This window comes from Oreochromis aureus, linkage group 18 (genome assembly GCF_013358895.1).
Source record: "Oreochromis aureus strain Israel breed Guangdong linkage group 18, ZZ_aureus, whole genome shotgun sequence".
NCBI lineage: Eukaryota > Metazoa > Chordata > Actinopteri > Cichliformes > Cichlidae > Oreochromis > Oreochromis aureus.
In genome coordinates, this window is record NC_052959.1 from 17,728,326 (window position 1) to 17,753,001 (window position 24,676).

General features: G+C 40.9%; 3 protein-coding genes across 3 annotated transcripts; 2 read left to right on the plus strand and 1 right to left on the minus strand.

Annotated features, from left to right (window-relative positions):
- The first annotated feature begins 1,698 nt into the window (after window positions 1–1,698).
- On the plus strand, window positions 1,699–9,844 carry wrnip1 (WRN helicase interacting protein 1). Its single transcript, XM_031737848.2, has 7 exons — window positions 1,699–2,394; window positions 3,832–4,026; window positions 5,117–5,355; window positions 5,858–6,078; window positions 7,250–7,405; window positions 8,792–8,871; window positions 8,977–9,844. Exons 1-7 carry the CDS (start codon window positions 1,753–1,755, stop codon window positions 9,256–9,258), a joined length of 1,815 nt encoding a protein of 604 aa, XP_031593708.1. The 5' UTR covers window positions 1,699–1,752; the 3' UTR covers window positions 9,259–9,844.
- A 1,289-nt stretch (window positions 9,845–11,133) lies between these two features.
- On the plus strand, window positions 11,134–17,677 carry dhx30 (DEAH (Asp-Glu-Ala-His) box helicase 30). The gene is made up of 19 exons (XM_031737810.2): window positions 11,134–11,345; window positions 11,550–11,686; window positions 11,787–11,897; window positions 11,985–12,236; window positions 12,325–12,474; window positions 12,551–12,703; window positions 12,792–13,259; window positions 13,850–14,233; window positions 14,333–14,402; window positions 14,503–14,607; window positions 14,708–14,883; window positions 14,965–15,171; window positions 15,275–15,356; window positions 15,483–15,676; window positions 15,760–15,919; window positions 16,032–16,189; window positions 16,437–16,540; window positions 16,618–16,757; window positions 17,062–17,677. The coding sequence occupies exons 1-19, from the start codon at window positions 11,174–11,176 to the stop codon at window positions 17,307–17,309; spliced, it is 3,471 nt and encodes a 1,156-aa protein (XP_031593670.2). The 5' UTR covers window positions 11,134–11,173; the 3' UTR covers window positions 17,310–17,677.
- On the minus strand, window positions 17,648–24,024 carry LOC116318709 (alanine aminotransferase 1-like). The gene is made up of 11 exons (XM_039601956.1): window positions 23,791–24,024; window positions 23,597–23,686; window positions 23,408–23,516; window positions 21,924–22,057; window positions 21,594–21,837; window positions 21,420–21,499; window positions 21,190–21,326; window positions 18,545–18,719; window positions 18,275–18,430; window positions 18,048–18,160; window positions 17,648–17,853 (listed from the first exon to the last, which is right to left on the minus strand). The coding sequence occupies exons 1-11, from the start codon at window positions 23,863–23,865 to the stop codon at window positions 17,763–17,765; spliced, it is 1,404 nt and encodes a 467-aa protein (XP_039457890.1). The 5' UTR covers window positions 23,866–24,024; the 3' UTR covers window positions 17,648–17,762.
- Between the last annotated feature and the right edge of the window lie 652 nt (window positions 24,025–24,676).

Below are 24,676 nucleotides of genomic sequence, written 5' to 3' on the forward strand. Positions count from 1 at the left end.
CTCCCGCAGCCTCTGTTAATTCAGCCAAGCGTCCTACTTCAATCAGCACTTGCAGCTAAAGGAAGGGCAGTGTGTCCTCATGACAAAAGAGTGACAGGTGCCAGCAAAGGGTGTCTGGGAGATAAGCTCTTTCTCACGCTGTCCAGTCACTCCAGCTGTATTAGGAATCGACATTTTTAAATTTGCTATACCACTTTTGTCCCATTGATCTCCACTTTAAAACTGAGAATCACAGAATGACGAAAAACTAAATTAAATCAGCACAGCATTGACTCTGAAGAGTGAGAGAATTGTTATGAGTTTCCAGCTCGCTGTCAACACAGACACAGTGTAAGCCAATAGCCTGTGCTATGCAATTACCACTGCAAATGTCACAAAGACTATTACATGAAGGATTAGACTCAATGATTCCAGCTCTAAGAATTTAATATATAATAATTATTAAATGCCGCTACAAATGAACTTCTAATCAGTACTTCATGGTGGTTCTAAAGAGCTTTAAGCTCAGCGCCATATCTTCAGTATATTGTGCAATAAAGACATATACTGGGTGTATATATATATACATATATATATATATAACCACAATCCCAAGAATGTATTATCTGGCTAAGAGTGGTCAGTCACAGCTACACAGCTATGTGCAGCATGTCTGGAAACCTCCTCTGACTTGACCAGTCCAAACACAACACTGAGCTCGCCTTTGGCTTCTGGGTGGAGACATGTCTCAGATTGCTTCTTACAGACAAGACAGAGAAGTGTTGAGACACATTAGTTATTGGTTTGGGTTTTTTTTTCTATATTATTATTATTATTATTGTGTTTTATTTTTAATATTTGATCAACTGGAATTCCTCAATTTACTGAGGTTAGATTTAAGTTTCATTATTTTCCCCAATGTGTTTCAAATGTTTTCTAAAATTATAACAAGTGTTGCTGATTATGTTATTTCAGGATACTGATAGACATTGATCCTGAATATGAGATCTTAGAAGTTTATCATTTAAACTTATGAACTGTGAATTTTCGCAGTGGTGTATTTTTACTCATACAGTTCAATAAACATTTTCTCCATTATAGATATAAACAATTAGATAAAGATGAAGAACAGTTAAATTGGTCATCTAAAAGACATTCAATTGGAAATAAAGAAAGCACATTCAGAATTTACAATAGAGAAATTATTAGAGAATTATTTGAATAGCGAAAACTTGCTGAAAACTTAAAATGCTTGTGCCCCCGACCTTTCAAAGGAATCCACACTTTCAAACAAACAGCTCCACAAGACTATATGATTAACTTCACTGAGGTTCTTTTACTTTGACACAAAGCTATTTACAAACATCCTGGCACAGATACCTTTCACCCTGAACTCTTACAAAACAGTTAAAAAATAATGAGAAATAAAGAGGGATAGAGAAGCTAAAACTGTGTGGTTCACCTTTTAAGTTCCAATTTTATTTTATTTTTTTATATAATTAGGTTCTGGCTTTTTTTTTTTTTTTTTAAACCTATCGACACAATGTGCTTTCCTGATGACGGACTGTCTAATCGGCACGTAAACGCACACCGGAAAGTAATCCTAAAACTCGTCTAGAAATGCAAAATGTTCATTAAAAATGTTTTTAAATCTACACACCACACCACAGCTGGTTAAAAATAAAAATTAAATCATTAAAAATGAAAACGTCAAAAGGTCAACGCCGTGTTTTGGTCACGTGATCAAAGGTCTAAAGTTTAGCGGGAACCAACATGGCGAACGAGAAGATAGCTGCAGCGCCAGACTCGGTGCAATGTCCCGTTTGTTTTAAAGACTTCACGTCCGCCACAATCAACGGACATCTGGATATATGTCTGCTGAAAGGCGTTACCGACAGCAGCCCGTCCACAGCGGACGAGAGCGGACCTCCTGTAAAGAAATCCCGCACTGGTCCCGAGGCTGTCATCAAACCTGCGGCCAGCTCCTCCTCCATGGCCAGCGCGCAGTCACCGGGGGTGTTTTCGCTGTTTCAAGGCAACAGGGGGAAACCTCCGGTCCAGACTGAACGGAACGGTTTATTTGCCGGTAAACAAAGTCCTGGCAGTGCTGCCAGCAAGGGGGTGAAACGTTTACTGAACGAGGAGGCGGAGCTTGGGGCAGCAGGTACAGAGACTTTGAGGAGTCAGCAGCCCGCGCCTGCATCCAGCGGGCAGGGCTTGAAAACGGCGAAACGTCTATCACCGCGGACGTTGTTTGCAGTCGACAAGCCTCTGGCGGAGGTGCTGAGACCAGAAACACTGGAGGAATACTTTGGGCAAAATAAAGTTGTAGGAGAGCAAAGTCTCTTCCGGCCACTTCTTGACTCCCAGGAAATACCGTCGCTGATCCTCTGGGGACCTCCGGGATGCGGAAAGGTGTGGAGGTGACCCAGTGTGATGCAGCATCTCTCCCCAGCTTTGCTTTGTATTTTCCTGCCGTTTGATATGTGATGGTTAAAACACCTTATTGCCACTGATTCGGCTCCCCTCACTTTATTTGTAGGGGACAAATTAAAGGAAAAACTTCTATCCTTCACCCCTAAGATGATATCCGGGCAGTATTATTGGGTCAATTCCAAGGGTCACTATAAATCAATGCAAAGTATTTCTGCATGATCACTTTTTATGTCTTATTGTAAAGGAGGTGATGAGTTTCAAAATTAAGTGAATCACGTGCGGTGCTGTTTTGACCATGTCCTATGCCACGCTCTCCAAACACCAACCGAGATGACTGAAGTCAGACGTGTAGCATCATTCATGAACCTGCTGTGTCAGTTTTCCTTTTATTTGTCATTAATGATATCCCGAACAATAAGTCATCACCTGCTCTCGGCATGCAACTAGTACTCAGAATTGAAGATGCTTGAACCGACTGATTTCTCATTTCTTAAAAAAAAAAAAAAATCAGGGATATTGAACAAAAACTTGTACTTTAAAAAATGTCAATATAGAAAATTATCAAATGTTAATGTACAGTTTAACGATATAAATATTTAACACTCTACCTCATCCATATAGTGCTTTAAAAGTGTTTTTTTTTTATATAACTTTTAAAGTCTCATCTATTCAGTGATTCTTAGAGCTCTACTCTAATTTTTCGCACAAAAAATATTTTAATTTAAGAAGCTTTCATCAGAAAATATTTTGTTTTGAGTTAAAATCTAAAAAGTATGTTTTTAGCAATATGGCAATTTTCTGTTGAATAATAATCCACAAATTGCTGAAATTATTGTGGGTAAGAGGAAAAAAATGTTAAAAATTATTGTGATTAATTTTTCAAATGTAAATTTCTTATATTCTAATAATTACAGTCTCAGTTTTGGCATGAAACTTGGGGCTTGTCCATTTTGCACCTTTTTTCTTGTATGTTTTTAAATAATTATTGTCTAGATTAATGCTGAATATCCAATACAGTGGATTTAAGTGAATTTTCAGCTGTGGTACTCTTTCTTTTATTCAAGTAGAACTTTTATGTCGTGTTGAAAGAGTGAATGACGGCGTCTGTGGCTGCTCGGTTGGTGGTACAGCTTGTTAATGACTCCTTAGGCATGTTGAGCTGCCAGCGTGGATCATTGAGCAGCCACTAGCCATTCCCAGACTTCGTCGGCATGCTTTTCTGACACCTTATCTCTTCTTTGACCCTCCTGTCGGCTGCTTTGTTGCAGTCAGGTTTTCTCATTGAATAGAGGAGTCTCAAAATCACCTCATTTAACTTGATTACACATCACAGAAACTTCTGAAAGAAAGCTGCATTACATGTTCTGCCTGTGAGTTTATGTTAAATTACTCTTCATGTGGCTCACTGTATTTCAGACCACTCTAGCCCACATCATTGCCAGCACCAGTAAGAAGAAGGGGACGGCTCGCTTTGTAACTCTGTCTGCCACCAGTACATCCACCAATGAGGTCAGAGAAGTGATAAAGCAGGCGCAAAACGAGCTCCGACTGTGCAAGAGGAAGACCATCCTGTTCATCGATGAAATTCACCGCTTCAATAAATCCCAACAGGTGAGGCATTTGTGAGCAGAAATTTGTACTCTGCTTGTTGCAGCCTTGTAAGTAGATCAGATTTTTTTTGATGTTCTTCCCCCTGCCAACAATATTGCATTGTATCAGCAAGAGTGTATCTATATGTATAAACAGCTTACGGGACCATCATTATCCCCTCAAAAACAGCACGGGTTCTCCAGCTCATGTCTTTAATCCATTGGAAACATACATTTTGGGGGTTTCAACTGATAATATGAATAGAAATAATTTATTTACATTTTGTCCCCTAATTCATTGGTAACTAAATGGTTTATGTTTATATTTTACAGAAATCGTAAATGGTTGTATCAATCAATATAATACATTGTCCTTTATTTGCAGTAGTTTATTCAGAGGTCTGCTTCACTACTGGTACCAAATATTGCCAAAATTATTCGCTTGTCTGCCTTCAGATGCATATGAACTTGAGTAGCATCCTATTCTTAATCTATAGGGTTTAACATGATAACGACTCACCCTCTGCAGCTTGGAAGCCATCCCCAAACTGTTCCCACAAAGTTGGGAGCATGAAATTGTCCAAAATGTCTTGGTATGCTGGAGCATTAAGAGTTCCTTTCACTGGATGTAAGGGCCGAGCCCAGCTCCTGAAAAACAACCCCACACTATAGTCCCCCCTCCACCAAACTTTACATTTGGCACATTGCAGTCAAGCGTGTACCGTTCTCCTGGCCTCTAGCAGCCAACTGTGGAATATTAAGTAGCAAAAAATTTACATGACTAGTCTTGTTGCACAAGTAGCATCCTATCACAGCACTGAGCACCTGAGAGCGACCCTTTTTTTCACAAATGTTTGTAGAAGCAGTCTGCGTGCCTATGTGCTTGATTTTATAGACTTGTGGCCATGGAAGTGCCAAAAGTACTTTTGACACTATACTGTATTTATTCTGAAAACTGAAGCTTTAAATTCTAGCATCCTGTGAAATCCTGTATTATGTGTAACAGTAATATAACAGCAATGCTGAATAGAAACGAGGATTGGTCCAGATCCTTTTTGAATGGCCCAGTAAGAATTCGTCTCATTTGGGTCTGTATGTGTTTGCGTCTGTAGGACACCTTCCTTCCACATGTGGAGTGTGGCACAGTCACTTTGATTGGAGCGACCACTGAGAACCCATCCTTCCAGGTGAATGCTGCCCTGCTGAGCAGGTGCAAGGTGCTGGTTCTGGAGAAGCTGTCTGTGGAGGCGATGGGCTCGATCCTGAACAGAGCTGTGGCCACACTTGGGATCAGAATCCAGGGACAAGATTCGACAAACCCCAAAGATGAAGACCAAACAGATGGACACAGGTAGGTTCCCACATGCTCCTCGACTGTAGCGTCACACGTGACCAGATATCACCTAGACCTCAATATCTTTGTATTCCTCACATAGTGGGTATCGGAAGATGGAGCCACAGCAATAGCCTCAGCTTTGGTTTTGTCTGATAGTTTGACAGACGAGGTTTGGCACAAGCTAAAATCACCTGTTAACTGCCAGCTGATGATTGTATATAATCTACTATCTGTTTAAGGTAGATTACACAAATCCATAGTTTTAGTTAATTATTTTTTTATGGGGGAAAATAAAAAACAACATTTTGAGAAAACTGATAAAATCATTTTGCTGCCAGTCAGCGTGACTTATATCAAGAAAAAAATATGTTTTTGAGATGAGCGCTGGTTAAAACAGAATAGCATAACACTGAGAATATTCATGATGAAAGGCATTTAAGCATTATCTATTTTTTAAATTTTATTCCATATTAAACAGTATTGGTACTGATACAGTGTATATTTTTAATGTTTTTAGACAAAAAAAGATTTACATTCAGCAAAAAGCCCTGGACACCATGGCCTACCTTTGTGATGGCGACGCAAGAGTGGGGCTCAATAGTCTCCAGCTGGCTGTTCAGGCTCAGATGTCCAAAACAAACCTCTTAGCACCCGACGATTCTCCTCAAGAGATACTAGTGACAGAAGAGCACATCAAAGAAGGTCTCCAAAGGTCCCACATTCTCTATGATAAAGCTGGTAAGCGCAGATGTACTCACCTTGTCATTTTAACATCGACGCTCCTTTCTTTTAAGTTCCTTTTATCAAAGCTGGTTGATATTTTGGGCGTCACTGTGTGCAACTAGGCCTGAATAAATATTCCAGCTCATAACACTGTGACCCATGCTTGCATCATCCTCACCCTCTGTTTTCAATTGTCCTTTCCGATATTCTTTCATGGAATCCTGTTTATGTGGAAAATGTTGTTGCAGGTGGGACCAAGAGGCAGAAATTACCAGCCTCTTGCCTCAGCTTCTTATTGAAACTGTTAATATTTTACTTCTGTTTTGCTAGAAACAAAAAAAAAAGAGGTCCTGGGATACAGGTTGTTTCAATAAAAGAAGAGGCTTTGTCTTTAAGGATGTGGACAGGGCACCACATACTTTACAAATCCTCATTTTTTAAATTCCTCTCGGCAGCGTCATTTATAGCACTCGTCACGAGTACTTTCATGCTTTGAGCTTAACAGCTCTATCATATTACGCCCCAGTGTCTTTGATCACCGTTATATCATGGGGACGAACCTCATTTCTAGTGTTTCTCTAGCCCTGCTCGGTGTTTAGGTGTGCCGTGTGTTTCTTGTGAGTGCAGTGCACGTATTTTAGCTGAGCGTCAGAGCAGTGTGTGCTATTCATTCATACCAGATTCATAAAACTAGAAGCGCTTTGAGACTGTGATTTTTTTTTTTTTTTTTTTTATTGCATTCATAGCTAACTGATATTTTAATGTTTTTGCTCATTACAATAACTTATAAGGCCTGCGTTTACTTATAATCAGTGCTTTTTTTTAGTCTGCTGTAGTTTGAGCTGTTCTTATCACCTTTGCTCATGTACAGAACTCCTCAGACTCATTAGTCCTCCACACTGTCCTGTTACACAACACGCAGCTGTCCCAAAAGATGGAGATTTACTGTTCCCTGCTTCACTGGGTGATGAAGCCATCATTCAGCTTGACTAATGACCTTAATGGAGACAGTATTCATCTATTTTTGGTCTGATCAGTCCTTGTTTTTTTAGATAAGGTAATTTATTTTCAGTATGTAATGACCTTCAATCTCTTGGTTTGAAAATTGCTGATGAAATGCCACCTGAAGAAAAATCTTCTTATCCGTTAGAAACATTTCATTTGTGTGTGTGTGTGTTACTTAAAGGTGAAGAGCATTACAACTGCATATCAGCGTTACATAAGTCTATGAGAGGCTCCCATGAGAATGCGTCTCTCTACTGGCTGGGCCGTATGCTTGAGGGTGGCGAGGATCCGCTCTACGTGGCTCGCAGACTGGTCCGCTTTGCCAGTGAAGATGTGGGTAGGTGAATTTAATTATCACATCATCTCACCTCTACATTTATATATATATATTTATATATTTTAGAATTTTCCAGCTGCAATCATCCGCTGTGTATTGACCTTTTTTTTCCTCCTGGCACAAAGGGGTTAATAAATAGCAAGAAAATCAAAATACACACAGAAAAAAAGATACAGGCACTGCTATCAGCCCAATAATTTTTTTAAACATTATCAGTGCATCCCGAAGTTAAAGGCTTCTTACACTTTTTTCCAGTTTTTCTCCTCTACATCCCTAACTACATCTGGCTTTATTATGTCAGTAGAGCTATTTATACTTTTTTATTGTACAATTTTAAGACAAAATAAGGCAATTTTGAATTTGGTGGCAGCAACATGTCTCAGAAAAGTTGGGACATGGCAACAAAAGGCTGGAAAAGTAAGAGGTACTGCAAAGAAACAGCTGGACAACATGTTGCAACTAATTAGTGTAATTGGCAATATTACAGCAACAGGATTAGATATAAAATAGCATCTTAGAGAAGCAGAGAGTTTCTCAGAAGCGCAGAGGTTCAGCAATCTGCCAAAAACTGCATCTACAAATTGTTAAAAAAACAGAACTCAGAATAATTTTCTTCAATGTAATATCTAAAGACTGTAAATATCTCATCATCTATAGTACATAACATTATCAAAAGATTGATGATTGGAGAAATCTCTGTGCATAATGGAGAAGGCTGAAAATCAACATCAGATGCCCGTGATGCTGCATTAAAAACGGGCAAGATGCTGTCATGGAAACCACAGCACAAGCTCAGGAACACTTCTATAAATCGCTGTCTGTGAACACAGTTCACTGTGCCACCTGCAAATAAACGTTATAGCTCTATCATGCAAAGAAACGATGTGGGGACGTGATCCAGAAACACTGCAGTCTTGCATATTTCAGTAAGATTATGCTAACCCACACAATGCAGCTGTTACAACAGCATGGCTTCATAGTAGAACAGTCTGGCTGAACTGGCCTTCTTGCAGTCTGGACCTTTCACTAACTGAAAACATTTAGAGCATCATGAAACAAAAATATATATACAAGAAAGCAGATCCAGGACTGTTGAGCAGCCAGAACTGTATATCAGGCAAGAATTGGACAACAGTCCTCTCCCAGAGGTCCAGAAGCTGGTCTCCTGAGTTCCCAGACACTTACAGGCAGTTGTTAACAGAAGAGGGCATTAAACATCCCCGACCAAACCTTTTTTGAGATGTATAACTGTATGAAATTGCAGCAGGAAAGAAACTACTGACTGGACTGAAATGCACAGAGGGAGAGAAGCTTGATGAAGCAGTCATAATGTGTTTTTAAAAAGTCCTTCTTATTCTGCAGCGTTGCATCCTTCTTGTCTTTCAGGTATGGCAGATCCCACCGCTCTTACTCAGGCTGTTTCTGCCTTCCAAGCCTGTCATTTCATTGGGATGCCTGAATGTGAGGTAAGCTCAGTGGACCAATCAGTGACTGGTAGTCTCATGTCTTGTCAACCCTAAAGTTGTCTTCACCTCAGTTTTCTTCCTTTTGTTTCATCTACTGATCAACAGGTGATCCTTGCTCAGTGTGTGGTCTACCTGGCACGAGCACCCAAGTCTGTGTCGATCTACAAGGCCTATAATAATGTGAAGAGCTGTTTGAGAAGCCACAAAGGTCCCCTGCCTCCCGTCCCCTTGCACCTCCGCAATGCCCCAACCAGGCTTATGAAACAGCTGGGATACTCTAAAGGCTACAAATACAACCCAGACTTCAGCGGCCCCGTAGAGCAGGAGTACTTACCTGAGGAGCTGCAAGGAATCAACTTCTTCACCTGGAAGCCCTCAGACTCATGAGTATTTTTGTAAAAACAAAAAACTTACTCTATATAATGCAGTGGTTTTCTTTTGTTTTCCTGATGTGGGCTTCTTTACATATCAAAAGTAAACACAACAAACTTATTTTCACCACATAAATTATATCCACTCAGCTCTGCTTCACTGCATATTATTCTGTACTTGTCCAGCTACCCTGCTGTACTGACACACTGAACCACAGTTTGAAAACCACTGCTGTCATGTTCTTTAAAACTGAGGCTGCTACAAGGACCAGTTAAGGCTTATTATATAAGTTGTGTATTTACGCTGGCAGTTAAGATTTTTCGCTTGTGTCACAAACTTGTCAATTACAAAGGTTAGAAAAAAAATAATAAAAAACAGTGCACTCATTCTATAAACGGTCTCATGTTATAGTTTTTACATTTGCTTTGTAGTTATACAAATACATCAGTGACACAGTAACTAAATACACCTAACTCACCTTTGTATTTTCATAATGCTAATTCAGACTTTTTAAAAACTGTCCATTTTTGGATTTATCTTTGTAAAACATGTATACATTGTTTAAAATAAATAAATGTGTTTCCTTATCTGTTCAATCCTGCATGTTTCTTATAAAAGCGCTATACAAATACAGGCCATTTACCATTTACCATTTTAATGTGTAGATATTTAATGGAAATACAGGTTAGACATAATACAAACAGTTCGTTATACACTTTAATGTTCAGTCTCTTCACGTGTTATGAAATCTTCATCAGTTTTGGGCCATTGTCTGCAAAGAAACATCACCAGAGTTTGTACCTGTCTCAGAGAGAGTTTTCTTTACAGGGCAGTGAAACAGATTGCTGTCATCGACTTCCTCATTTCTTCTTTTTCACTTATTTGTCAAACTGAAATGTTCCAGATAAAACAAATGTTAGTGTTAGATAAAGATAACCCAGGTAAATACAGAATGCAGTTTTTGAATAATTTCATTAAGGGAATAAAACTATACAAACCTACCTGGCCCTGTGTGAAAATGTAAATGGCCCACTTGTTAAATTATGAATTAACTTTGAAAACAGAGTTCAATTTCATCAACCACACACTGACCTGATTACTGCCAGACCCATTGAATCAAAAAGATCACTTTAACAGAACCTGTATAACAAAGTGAAGTATGCTTAAAGATCATGCCACGATCTAAAGAAACTCGAGAACAAATGAGAAACTGTTGTTGAGTTTCCAGATTGATACAAGTCAATGACATCTATCTATAAAGGTTATGTCATTTCTAAGGCTTTGGGACTCCAAAGAGTAGCCGGCCTACCAAAATTACTCCCAAGAATACATCAACACCTCATCCAGATCACAAATAAACTCAGGACAACACCTAAAAAACAGCAGGCTTCACTTGCCTCAGTTAAGGTCAGAGTTCATGATTCAACAATAAGAAAGAGACCAGGCAAAAATGGCATCCATGGGGGAGTTCAAAGGTTAAAACCACTGCTGACTGAAAATCCTGAAGGAGGATGTCCGGCCATCATTCTGGACCCTGAATCTCCAGCTGACTTGGGTTATCCAGCAGGACAGTGATCAGAAGCACATCAGCAAATCCACCTCAGACTTAAGATGCTTTGGCATGACCTTAAAGGGCATTGAAACGAAAAAGGCTTTCAGTTCATGTTTATGACACTTTACATTATATTATATTTATATTTATCTATCAATAACACTCTTTCTACACTCATTTTATATGAGTGTTTGATGTTTGTTGTATATCTGCTGCTATGACAACTCAATTTCCCTCTGGGATTAATAAAGTTTCTCTGATTCTGATCTGCTCATGTTTTTACGAGGCGCTCTAAAAGATGCAGTTATACTCCCCGCCACAAGGGGCGTTTATGAACACGGCTTGTAGAGGAGCCGAAGAAGAACCTGTAGTTTAAAGATGGCGCTACCCGGTGTTTTACTCGTGCGTTTGAGAGCGCTGTGCAATATTGGCAAATGCGTTCATAGCGGCTGTAAAACAGCGTCTGACTTGAGTAAAGAAATGCGGTGGTATGGGACCAAATCTCCAAGCTTTCAGAAGAATGCGACATCTTATTTCCAGAGTAAACGAGGTGAGTGAAGATGCCGGTTAGCTAACGGGTGACAGCTCGCCAGCAGCGGCGCTAAAAACTCAAGGGCACGTCATTTAAAGGTTGTGGTTCGTGCTTGTATTTCGCGGTCTTGCTTCTTTTCTTTTGTTTAACCTCATATTTGGACTCCCATGTATCCACTGCCGACAGTCACCCTTAAAAATTTTTATTATATTTACTATTTAGTCGACAGCAGACGCCACCTCCTGAAGGAGTTTCCAGATCCTAAAAGCCTCCTCCACAACACCATCTCCCGGTCACTGGGAGTCAGCGACCTCTCTCAGCTCATCCAGTACAGTTGCATGGAACATGCTGGTGTTAAGGTCAGAGCTAAAGTCAGAATGAGACGGCATTATTGCTTTCACTGTATGTGTGACAAAATCCGTTGATGGTGTTAAGTTTTGTGTTGTGACTCCTCTGTAGAAGGCCACTGTCACGCTGCAGTGGCCCTGCAAGATAGAAGAGGAGGGTTACGGTTCAAAGAAGAGCGAGGCAGAGCAATTTGCAGCAGCTGCCGCTTGTCAGAAGCTCAGAGTAAGCTGAAAACCAGCATGTGAATTTGCAGTATATGATATGTCTCTTTCTCCCCTCTCACCACTCTTTGATCGTGTTTGTGTACAGGAAATGGGTGTGATTGGGCCAAACAACCAGCTCCCCAGGAGGAGAGCTGGCCGAGGGAGAGGAGGGCTGCATTCACTTCATGATAACGAGGATAATTCCTGGACAGGTGACCTCTACAGAGGCAGAGCAAATGACCGGGCACCTGCTAAAGAGGATGACTCCAATGTGTCAGAAGCTCTTTCCTTGTTTCCACAACCTAAATCTCTCCTGAATAGGGTTATCCAGGTGGCCACATCGTCCAACAATATCTGGGTTTGTAGTTCACTTTGTTTTGGCAGTAACATCTATCCTCTTTAAACTCGATGTGCATTGTAAACTACCATGTGACTTATTACTGCAGGAGCTACTGCAGTTCAGAACAACAGGAGGGAAGCTAAAGAAGTGTGAGCTGACTCTGCTCTGGCCCGAGGAGATGACATTTACAGCCAAAGCAGGCAGCCGGGCGGCAGCAGAGAAGAGAGCTGCTGCACTTGCATGCATGAAGCTAAAGGTGAGTATTTGTTGAGAACTACTGTATCTTAACAAGTCAAGATTGTAATTAATATATGCATCTCACCTGGTTACAGGAGTTGGAGCTGCTGGATAAGGACAACAACCCACTGACACATGCCAAGTATCATCGAGAAAAGGTGAGGGAGGCTGGAGAGAGGGAGAGACGCCCACTTCCATTGGAGATTCCAAAATATCTGGAGCAAAGCGTGAGAGAGTACCTCACCCAGGTGAGTCTTGGTACAAGGAGGATGTGTGGTGTTTGACTGAGTTTTGACAAAAATGTAAGTTTCTGAGTTTGCGCATTTTTCTTAACAGTACCCAGTGACAACAGAGGTACAGAAACTGTGGGAAGAGGAAGAGGCAAGAGAACAACAGACAATAAACCGGAATGATGACGAAGAAGAGGACTTTATAACAGATGCCATCACAGGCAGGCCGTACAGGCCTCTTTCTGAATCTGAGGCTCAGCAGCTCAGCATCCACCTGCAGGAGAGATGGAACAGAGCAAACCCCGAATTGAGCCTCGAGCTCCCGGTCGACGCCCACTGTCAGCGTGTGATCTCGGCTGTGCAGGCCTCCAGGGTAGTTGTGATTGCTGGAGAAACAGGATGTGGCAAGACAACTCGGATCCCTCGTTTCCTGCTGGAGGATCGTGTGAGAGGGAGCAGCGGGGCTGAATGCAACATCCTGGTAACCCAGCCTCGCCGGATCAGCGCTGTGTCGGTGGCCCACCGTGTTGCTCAGGAGATGGGTCCAGCTCTGAAACAGTCTGTAGGATATCAGGTTAGGACAGCCTCATAGATTATACAATATCTTAGTTGAACACAAAACGATTTGCTTTGATTTCTCTAATAAGAGAAATGTATTTGCAAAGCTTCAAAACTTGATCTTGTACTTTAAAAATTAGGCTTTTTAGAAGCATCTTTTTATTCAATAAACGTATTTGAAATTCCTCTCGACAAAGCTGTTTTTGGGCTCCCACAACAGAGTGCTCTAACTTTAATTTCAGTCATCACCGGGACATAAAATTATGTCATAGGTGTTTTGTTATTTTTGTTTTTATAAAGCTATCTAGATTACAATAAAATACTTGATCTGCCTGCACTTCTCTCTAGAAAACCTGAGCGTTGCAGTGACTACAGATTTATATCAAAGTTCTAATTTTTGAGGGCCTTCCTTATATCTACTGTTTTTAACTATTTTCTGACATTAAGAGTAAAAAGTAGAATAAAATAAACTGGCAGTTTTCTTATTCTACCACATTGGTTATGTAACTGAACCCTTGAATGGCTGGTAGCATCGCAAGGATATGAATGGTTGAGTTAATCTTTGCCATAGTAATACATAATATTTGTTTAATGTTTCTCCTCTAGGTGAGACTCGAGAGCCGACTCCCAGAGCACAGTGGAGGAGCGATGCTCTTCCTCACAGTGGGCGTCCTGCTGAGGAAGATGAAGTCGAACCCAACCCTGAAGGGAATCAGCCACGTGGTGGTTGACGAGGTCCACGAGAGAGACATAAACACAGACCTGCTGCTGGCTCTGCTGCGCACAAGCCTGAACGAGAACCCTGACCTGAGGGTCGTTCTCATGAGTGCCACTGGGGACAACCAGAGGCTGGCTCAGTACTTTGGAGGCTGCCCGATCGTAAAGGTGCCGGGGTTCATGCACCCAGTACGAGACAAGTACCTGGAAGATGTACTAAAAGAGATGGGGCGTCGGTGTCAGGTCCAAGAAAAGGCGAAGACTGACAAAGAGGTGGAACTCGTGTCTGCCAGATTTTTGTTTTTTTTTTATACATTTTCTTTTTTTTTTTTTCCCAAACTCATGAGTTGCTCTGCATCTTGTCTTGTTTAGAATGATGCCACACCAGATCTTGATTTAGTCGCGGATGTCATTGAACACATTGACAGATGTGGAGAACCAGGTGCCTATTTTACCAAGCTGTTAATTCACTTTAAATAATAGTGTTTGAAATTTGGGGCTGAGTCATATTTTACAACAACTCCTCTCCCCTCCTTCTTCAGGTGCAGTGCTGTGTTTCCTCCCGGGATGGCAGGACATAAAGGCCGTTCAAGAGAAGCTCGAGGAAAAACCGCACTTCTCCTCTGGCTCCCAGATGATCTTGCCCTGTAAGTAAGAAGATGGATTTCCAGAGGCCTGCTTTTTGGCCTCTGGAAAAAGGTTCCCCACCTATAACCAGTTTATAATTTGGTTCTGTTTTTCTTTTAGTGCACTCAAGTTTATCAGTGGCTGACCAGCAGGCTGTGTTCCAGCGCCCCCAAGTGGGACAGAGAAAGATTGTCCTGGCCACAAACATTGCTGAGACCTCAGTTACAATAGATGACATTGTTCATGTGGTGGATGCAGGAACTCACAAAGAACAGAATTATGACCCAAGGACTAAAGTTAGTATTTGCATTTCATTTTATTCCAGGAAAATGTCAGCAAAAGTATTTATTTATTATCTTTATTTATTTCCCTCCCAGGTGTCCTGTCTGGATACAGTTTGGATTTCCCGTTCAAATGTTACACAAAGAAAAGGGAGAGCAGGCCGGTGTCAGCCGGGACAGTCCTACCACCTTTTCTCAAGAAAACAGCTGGAGTCCCTGCCTCCCTTTCCCATCCCCGAGATCCTGCGCACCCCACTTGAGAGTTTAGTAGTGCAGGCTAAAATCCACAGTCCAAACTCAAAGGTACTGGAATCATTTTTTTTTTCCCTGTTCTTTCTTGTATCTGTATTTAAATTTTTCTTCCATTTTATATTTATTAATGGCTTATCATTTTTGGTGCTTGTAGGCTGTAGATTTCTTATCCCAAGTATTGGACAGCCCAGAGCCAGAGTCTGTGAGAGACGCTGTCCGGAATCTACAAGATATAGGTAAGCGCGTCTTTACTTGTCTTTACTTGTCTTTACTTGTCTTTACTTGTCTTTACTTGTCTTTACTTGTCTTTACTTGTCTTTACTTGTCTTTACTTGTCGTTTTGATGCACTTTTGTTTTGCAGGAGTCCTGGACAAGACCGAAAGACTGACTCCATTAGGGGATCGTGTCGCCTGCATGTCATGTGACCCACGGCTGGGCAAAATATTAGTCCTAAGTAGCATGTTTAGATGTGTTCTGCCTATGTTGTCTGTAGCTGCCTGTCTCACTAGAGACCCTTTCCACAACAGCTTGCAGAACAGAGCACTAGTCAACAAGGTGAGATGTCTTCACCATAATAAATTTTGCCATATTTTTGTTTGATAAGCTGTTACTGAGTCGTGTCCTTTCTGTTTGTCCAGGCCAAAGAGGCTCTGAGTGGCTCAAGCAACAGTGACTATCTGGTGTTCAGTAGAGCTGTTCTGGGCTGGAGGAAAGTTCAGCAGGAAGGCGACCGAGAGGACAGGGATGAATTTCTGGAGAGGCACACCCTGTCCAAGGCCAGCCTTCGGTTTATAAACGGTCACTCTTTTACTCCTGTCTCAGTCAACTTTTGGAAGTTGAAAATCCCTGCCCTTTTGTTTTTTGCTAAAATGCTAAATTCAGATATTTCTGTCATGTGATCCTATTGCAGGTCTTATATCTCAGTTCAGTGAGAATCTGCATGACGCCGGGCTGGTTTCTCATCCCGGTGACTGCCAACGTCACACCTCTCTCTATAATGAGCACAGCAACCAGGATGAGCTGCTTAAAGCTGTGCTGCTGGCTGGGCTGTATCCCAACCTCATTCAGGTACATGGCAGCTACCCAGACTGACTTTCATTGCCTATATCCTGCTATAATCCCCCCCCAGGGACTCATAATTATCTCTGTATGGGCTAAAATGGATATGTATGCATTTGTATGGTAACAGTGATGTAACGGTTCTATAAATCTAGTTGAGCTTTTCTAGGTTAAAGCTGTATAGGTGTTTGTGTTGAATCTGACGTTGCATTGCATTTAAATTAGACCTGGTTTGTTTTGTTCTTTTGTTTTTTAGGTGAAGAAAGGTGTTGTGACTAAAGGAGGACGCTTTCGTCCCAACAGCATTTCTTTGCGAACACTCAGTGGGCCAGTGCTGCTTCACCGCTCCTCAGTGAACCGGTCAGAGCATGCCCTAAATATTGAGTTGCATCACAAACAGACTTGACGTGCATGTAAAGTTTTCATTTCTATTGTAGAGGGAAAGAAGACCTCCCTAGTCGGTGGTTGACCTTCTTCAGTGCCATCAAGTCCAACGGTAATGTTTTCATCAGAGACTCTTCTGCAGTCCATCCACTCGCCCTGCTGCTGCTTACAGACTGCGATATCACAGAGATGGGTAAGATGTTTTCTGCTCTCCCTAAAGAATGCATTTGTAGCACAGGTTGGAGGATGGTAATCTGACTGAAGTCCTTTGTTCATTCATCTCTCTGATCAGCTGAAAATCTTGTTGGTTTGGATGTGTTAAAGTGCTGACTAACGCTTTTGGACTGTTATGGAGTGCTACAGTGAAAGTTCAGTTTTTCTCAACTGTGCAAGTCTGTCTACATGTTTGTAGTTTGCTTTTTAGACAAGCACCAAAAATGAAATCATCCTCCTGCATTAGCAGACTTGAATACTATGCTTCTTTTTCTTGTGACCAGTGCATGGCGACAAAGTAGAAGTATCATTTCCTGGACGATCTCTGGTGCGCTGTGAGCTGCCGGTTGAGACGTGGGAGCTGCTCTGGGAGCTACGCACTTCCATTCAGACCATGCTGCACCGAAACCTCAACAGCCCCAGCAACACAAACGCTTCTCAAGATGGAAAGCTCATCTCTTTACTAGTAGAGCTGCTGAACAATACAGAGTCAAACCCTCCTGTTCACAGCAGTGACAGTGAGGTGGATTGATGAGACTGAGCGTTTTCTACATGTCTGCTGGCTCGGACAGATTAAGTGGCTAATGATTCGCTGTTTTGACATCAATTTTTTTTTTTTTTTTTTTCTATTTTAGTGCTGGAGTCCATTGTGAAAGCACTGAATTTGTCAGGAACTCTTTAAAAAACACACTATGGTCTGCTGCTATTTCTTTTTTGTTTTGTTTTTTTAAATTTCATTTTTAAGGATGGCTGATGTAAGGCCTCATTTGAATTTGGAACTTGTAATAGATGGTTAGTTGCTTTCTGAAAAGCTGAAGTTGGATCTTACTCTAATGGGTAGTGACAAAAGATGGCTGACCAAAGACTGTATGCAATAAACGTCATATTTATTAAAATCGACATCGCTGTTTCAAAAATGGTTTGATTTTCTATATAGAGTTATGGGATTACAGAAAAATGACACTCCAGAGGAAACTTTTCCTTTTTAAGAAAAATCCTTCATAAATGTCATGTGGAAGCTGCTCAGGCGTCTCAGTAATTCCTCCATGACGTCCTGAGGGGCTGCAATGCAAAATCTGCAGAAACAAAAAAAAAAAACAAAAAACACTTTGAGACTTGGACCATGAATTGAATCCATCTGCAGTCTAAACACAGACTTCTTTTAACAATAGAACTGATTTTTTGTTTCATACCAAAAATAAACTTGTTTTATATAATATCTATAATTTCTCAGATAGGTATTTTGAAGAGTGTCTGACTTGTATTGTACCTGATGTGGTAGGTGCCCTCCTTTTGTCCGTACTCCCAACCAGGACCGGTGAACACTCCTCCTTCTTCTAGCAGTCTCGTACAGTAGAATGTGTCTGGCTGCAGTCCTAATTCCTGAAATATCCAAGGAGAACAACAAAAACACATTTCAGGAACATGAACCAGGAGAAAGTTCAAAGGGCTTCAGCACCGATTATATAATACATCCTCTTGCATTTCTGCTGTAACCTTGGCTTTCTGAATGGCTTTTGGTGTGAGGTTCAGTCTGGGGAACGCAAACAATCCTCCTTCAAGGGGTGGGCAGCTGAATCCTGGTAGGCTGTTGATAACCTCGTGGACTCTCTTCACGTTATGAACCAGCACAGCCCTGATGTGCTCAATCTCCTGCAGAAGACATCAGCTTGTAGGGAAATGGCAAATTCTTTATCAAAAACAGCTACAGCACTACATGGAGCTGGTCGTCCTCAGCTAAACAAGAGTACAGTTCTCAGGTCCAACCTGTTTATAGAGCGGGTACGAGGGGTCTCCTGGCTTTGGAGGGTCCGTCATCAGATCCAGGGCAATCTGACCTAAAATTGGTGTGCAAGAATCTTTGGAGGAAAGTGTGTGGATGTGTTTCATGACAGCAGGATCCAGATTTACCAGCTCGACATATCCAGCACGGAGACCACACCTGATGAAAGAGACTTACATGTAGAGACAACAAAAAACTTAGCTGTTCTGGAGCTTTGCTTCTCATGATCACTCTCAGTGGATGTCCAGTTTGTCACTGAATTAGATTTTTTTTTTTTTCATTTCACACTATCCCTACCACCCTCCTCTGACACACCAACCCTCTGCACGCCCTTCCGTGCTACATGCTATGAAGATTTCTTCTTTACTTCCTGCCTGCCAGCTCACAACAAAGGTACATCAAAGGGAAAGCTCAGGTTGAGCAGTTTGGAGACATAGTTAGAGGCCGAGATGGTTTGGACATGTGCAGAGGAAGGATAGTGGATATACTGGACACACAACCTTCCTTTTCACTCTTGCCCTGAAATGCAACCCCATCCTCTCCACCCTGCTTGCACTCTCTTCTTCACCTCTCTTTTACACTCATCCACTAACCTTTGCTCCTTGCAGCGTCACTGTTACACCTATGATACTCTTAAGTTCCGCATTTTAGCTTCTATAAGAAGTGTTTAAACTTACAATAAGACTGGTTAATGATCTCTTTGTTCATACCAGTCTAAAGAAAATGTCCAAAGTACGTGCTGTTTTAGCACATTTGGCACTAATTTGCATGAATTTCAAAAAGACATTTCTACAATTAACAGAGAAAATATATGTTAAACACAAAAGTGCAATTATCACAATGCAAGTCATGCAATGCAATCAACTTTGGAAGTTTTTACCTAACAGCCATAAAAGACTGACAGACAACATGGACACCCAAGTTTGTGAATGTGATAACTCGAGAACAAAGTGATGTAGGAGTTTTAAATGACATTATAGGTGTATCTACTAGAAGGCTGAGAGGTGCCACTAACTGCCGCCAGTATCAGGGTAACCATTTCACTGGTTAGCATATTAACCTGGCTGCAAGGAGGTTCAGGGGTCAAACCTGCTGACCAGTTGGAGTCTCTCTCCCTGTGCCTATGTGGGTTTTGTCCAGGTTATCTGGCAACCTTTCAGAGTCCAAAGATTGCATGTTAGGTTAATTGGTGATTTTAAGTGTGAATGTGTTTATAAATGACTGTCTCTCTATGCTGGTCCAATAATGGCCTGCCAGCCTGACTGGGGTGTATCTCACATCTCACACAGTGACCCTAAGGTACCAAAGAATCTCCTCAGAACTTGTTTTTTTTCTTCACTAGTATATCCAGTGTTCAGATTTCTCTTCTGAAAAAAAGCATAAACTGTAGATAGTAGCCTATGCCACATTTGCATTTTTAAAGATAAGATTCCTTGAAACATGACAATACAGAGAAATAATATTTGTAATGCAGTTAACAAACTTGAGAAGTTTGGTGTATAAGTTTTTAAAAATCCTAATCATCTGTGTAGTTGTGCAAATAATGAACAATAGCACTTATAAGTATCAGTGAGCATACTAACGTCTTCATCTTTTTGATCTTGTAGAGAGATTGCTTATTTGACTGCTTTATTTCTTTAAATTTCAGTTTAATTTTTGCCTTAACCCTTTAAGACCTACCATAGAACAAAGTCCGCCAGAGCTTATATTATATTTTTACATGCTGTAGTGCCAATTTTTGGAGCATTTCAAGTTGATATACATCAATACAACCATTATAGCCCAAATTTTAATAATATGTATGCATTAAGTGCATAGTAATTACATAAATTGCAAAAAAAGTGCAATAAACTACAAAAAAATTGAAAATCGTTTTTGTTTTTTTAACATATATTTCTAGTTAGAGAAGTTCAAGAGGCTTATCCCTCAAAACTGTAAATACAAAAAAGTTGCACAAACTAGTTTCCCACCACAGGAAATTTATTTGAAGTGTCTTCATAGTTTTACTTTTGAAATACACCAATTTTTATATACTGCAGGAAAAACGAAAATAAATATTATAGTGCAAATTTGCAAAAAAGCAGCATATGCATCAAAATAAACTATTTCCAGCAGTGCAATTTGAGTTCTAAGCATCCCAGAAACGACACAGAAAGTCATAAAGTCAAAGATAACTTTTAAAAACACCAGTATAGGCTCTGAGGCCCTGACAGTAAAAAAAACTACATTTCCGCGAAAATGACGTCACTTCCGGTTTCGGACACGAGAAAGTTCGCGCTGACGTCTATTCCAACGTAGGAAGTGTTATGAACAGCTGATCGGATCGGAAAAGCGTGTTTCTGGAATATTATGTTTTTGTTGCTGCAAGCGCTTTTATGCAGTTTTGCAAAGCTATATGTAGAAGAAAAACCGTGACCTAGGACAAGCTGATGGCATAAGATGTAAGTACAACTTCTCCGGTTTCATATGTAAAAAAAATTATTGCTCTAGCTTACGTGGTTGCAGAGCTACCGGGATTTAAAAATAGTTACGCAAAACGGAGCGTGCCCGCTCCGACCGGTTTTAAAGGGTTAAGCTTTGTGAGAATCATCGATTACAAACCAGATACACATCTGGACTGAACACATACTCTCCCAAGAAGCCTTTGGACACTGAGTGAAAGGACGCCAGCTCCACTGTGCCTGAGAAAGGAGGCCCCATCTCGCTCAAAGTCCTTTTGTAGGAGACAAACTCACAGTTTTCCCCATAAACACAGTCCTGATAGAGCTGCAATGCAACATGTAAACATCCATAAGTTCATTTATACAGGTGCATTCAGTTTTTAAAATATGCTTGCATGGATGATAATAGCTTCTCCACCTCATCAACCAGAAGAAAGAGCCTCTTTTCCCAAGCAAACCGGATCACCTCTTGCACTGATTTTTGGCTCTGAACATAACCTACAGGCAGTGTGGCATAAAAACAAGTAACATCCTGTAACACAAAGACCAAACATATACAGTAGACGATCCCCACACTGGCTGGAATAAATACCTGCTGGATTTCCGGGGTTGATGACGTACAGAGCCACAGGATTACAGACTCCCTTTGCAGATTCGAGCGCTCGCTGCAGCTCGTCCACCTGCAGCGCCCATCCCTGCTCCTCACTCAGGTAATAAGGGACGGTGACTGCACCCAACTGCGTTATGGACAACACGGTTTTGTTGTAGAATGGCACTGGAATCAACACACCTGTTCTGGGTGAAGCCTCACGGTTCACTAAGACATTGAGAATGTTCTAGAAAGCACAGAAAAGAGAGATTGTGATGATCCATTAGAAAGCACATACACATGTATGCAGCATGTCGGTAATCATGGAGTTACCGAGATTGACCACTGTGAGCCAGGGCTGATGTAAATGTTCTCGGGGTGAGATGGAATTCCTCCGTCTCGTCTCTTTATGAATTCAGAGATGCTGTGGACGATTTCTGGTATACCAGCTGCAGCAGAATATGAACCTGAAGAGATTGAAAACAGACTTTAACTCACATAAAACAAACTTACAACTTGATCCGGCAAAACAAAGCAGACTTTTTGTATTATTATTTCTGCCTAGATTTGAATTCATAAAATGGCTTTTAAAAAACGTTTTATAAGACATATACATTTCATTGTATTTATATTGTTTGTCTATATGAGCCTATAGTTTATTAAACACTATATCGAAATTATTTTTCTTTTTTGTTATTAGACATGCTTCCTGTATAGAGACTTTTATGTATATAATAAACATGGATGCCAGAGTACGACAGCATTTCTGCGCAGTTCATTTGTAATCTATTGAGACCTGTTACTGTTGTTTTAAGTGAATCAAATCAAATCAATTCAAAATGTATTTCTATAGTAATACCACAAAGTTGAACAAAGTGCTTCACAGTCAGTCAGAGCAATAGTATTAGCCAGTTAGAATAAAATCAGTTAAAGGGAGGGCACGAAACAATATGAGTAAACAGCATAACTAGCCACTAAAGCCAGAGTAAAATAATAAGTTTCAAGAGGCAATTCAAAAGACTGGATGGACTCGGAGGAACGAATATAAGGAGGGAGGTTATTCCAGAGTCTGGGTGCAGCGATAGCGAAGGCCCGATCTCCTCTGGACTTCAGACTCAACCTCGGTTGCGTCAGGAGCATCTGATTGGACGATGTTAGTGCTCTATTAGGATTATACAAATGGAGGAGTTCAGATAGATAGGTGGGAGCTAAATTGTTTAGAATTTTAAAGGTAAGCAAGAGAATTTTGAAATTGATACGATATTCAACAGGGAGCCAATGTAAGTTGGCTAAAACTGGTGTGATGTGATCATAATTTCTAGTACCAGTTAAGAGACGCGTAGCTGCGTTTTGAACTAACTGGAGCCAGTGAAGAGAAGAATATGGGAGGCCCGAGTAGAGGAAATTACAGTAGTCCGATATGGAAGTGATAACAGCATGAATAAGCTTTTCGAGATCCTTCAAGGGAAGGTATGGCTTTGCTTTAGATATCTGACGCAGCTGGTAGAAACTGTTTTTTACCACAGTGGAGATCTGTTTCTCGAGTTTGAAAGAGCTGTCCAGGAAAACACCAAGGTTGGTCCAAGGTAGTTGGTATTTGACTTACAATAATTGCAGTAAACTTAAACCTTAAAGGTATTCTCCGATTCCATTTTTACCATTTGAAGCTCTGTAGATCTGTTTCTGTAGATAGTTTTGATGCCATCTGCCCTGTTTTGGGGGTTTTGGTCTTTTGATATTTCTGCCACCACGCGGTTACTGCAGATACAGCATTTTCATTTTTTTCCACATCATTAGACCGCATACGTTGCCCTCACCTACACTCCCTCCAACACATCTCCCCAGCTCCTCCTGGGCCCTCTGTCTTACATCCAGTGGCAGATTGTTGCTGTTGATAAGCGGCGGGTAAACACACGCTGCAAGAACCTGTGAAAAAGCGCAACACGGACATCCTTACTCCAAGGAAACGTAATGAGTTTACACAGTGTGTAAAGGTCCGAGTTTACCTGTCTGACAAATGTCAGAGGTTTCATTCCTGCCCCGTGTAAATCACCCTGGAAGACATCTATCACTTCTTTGTAGGGTTTTCTCACTCCCTGTAGAAGAGGGAAAGGTTAAAGATATTACAACAAAGACAGCATAACTAACTCTGGTTTATGCTCCCTATATTACAACTCTGCGTAAACATAGTTTTTCTTGCCTGTCTGAGCTCGTCCTTGATCCGGTTTGCTCGTCTTGCCAGGGCTCCATACTCTAACTGCTTCATGTTCCACATGTTTGAATTGATGTCCTGCAGGACAGATATTACTGTAACCCTCTTTACTTTGTTCAGACCAACAGAAGTGTGGGGGAGGTGAGCTGAGTCTTTTCTTCATTCTCAGCTTGATGTGAGGAGAATCATTTACCAAAGGACTTGTTCTTTAGTTAGATGTGCACAGAATCAGGCAATATGTGCCTTATTAACAGACCCTGTGCTGAAAGGACAGACTTCTTGAATTAACTCCAGTGTACAGTTCGATGCTTTACTTCTGCATTGCGTATTAACTTTTGGTCATGACCATGCATGACAGAGCATTTTAAAGTATCTTCTCTTAGTGGCTCTGTGTGCGATCTGTAAGTCTTATTTAGAGAGAAGTTTTAAACAAATAACTATGATTTGTTTTTTTAGTTATTTATTCATTCATAATAAGGCACCAGATTCACACCAATGAACCAAACTAAATTAATTAATCTATGGATGGACAGATCTAAATAGGAACAAACAGGACAACAACTTATGTGCCATGTGGTATGTGCCACTGAATGTTTAAGCCACGGGATCAGTACAACTGCTTCTTGGTCTGAAAGGTGAACAGGATTCATCGTGGCACAAAGGTTAGAAGAAGGTTAATACTTTCCTTAGAAGAAAATGTCTAAGAATGACTCTCCCTCTCTACTGTTCAAGGTTATCAGTGCTTGTAGGTTCACCTAGGTTCAACCCTTTGTTATGCTGCTACATCAATATGAATTTCCCAACTCGGGAATTAATAAGGGGTTAGTAAAGAGTGTTAACATCCATAAAGCTTAAATGACTTACTGGGATGATT

Coding starts and splice junctions, on each gene's coding strand:
- wrnip1 (XM_031737848.2), top strand. CDS start 1,753: ATGGCGAACGAGAAGATAGCTGCAGCGCCAGACTCGGTGCAATGTCCC. Junction 5,356..5,857: donor GACCAAACAGATGGACACAG/GTAGGTTCCCAC, acceptor TAATGTTTTTAG/ACAAAAAAAGATTTACATTC. Junction 6,079..7,249: donor CATTCTCTATGATAAAGCTG/GTAAGCGCAGAT, acceptor TGTTACTTAAAG/GTGAAGAGCATTACAACTGC.
- dhx30 (XM_031737810.2), top strand. CDS start 11,174: ATGGCGCTACCCGGTGTTTTACTCGTGCGTTTGAGAGCGCTGTGCAAT. Junction 12,475..12,550: donor TTGCATGCATGAAGCTAAAG/GTGAGTATTTGT, acceptor ACCTGGTTACAG/GAGTTGGAGCTGCTGGATAA. Junction 15,677..15,759: donor ACAGAGCACTAGTCAACAAG/GTGAGATGTCTT, acceptor CTGTTTGTCCAG/GCCAAAGAGGCTCTGAGTGG.
- LOC116318709 (XM_039601956.1), bottom strand. CDS start 23,865: ATGTGGAACATGAAGCAGTTAGAGTATGGAGCCCTGGCAAGACGAGCA. Junction 23,687..23,790: donor TCAAGGACGAGCTCAGACAG/GCAAGAAAAACT, acceptor CCTCTTCTACAG/GGAGTGAGAAAACCCTACAA. Junction 17,854..18,047: donor GAGGGCACCTACCACATCAG/GTACAATACAAG, acceptor TTGTTTCTGCAG/ATTTTGCATTGCAGCCCCTC.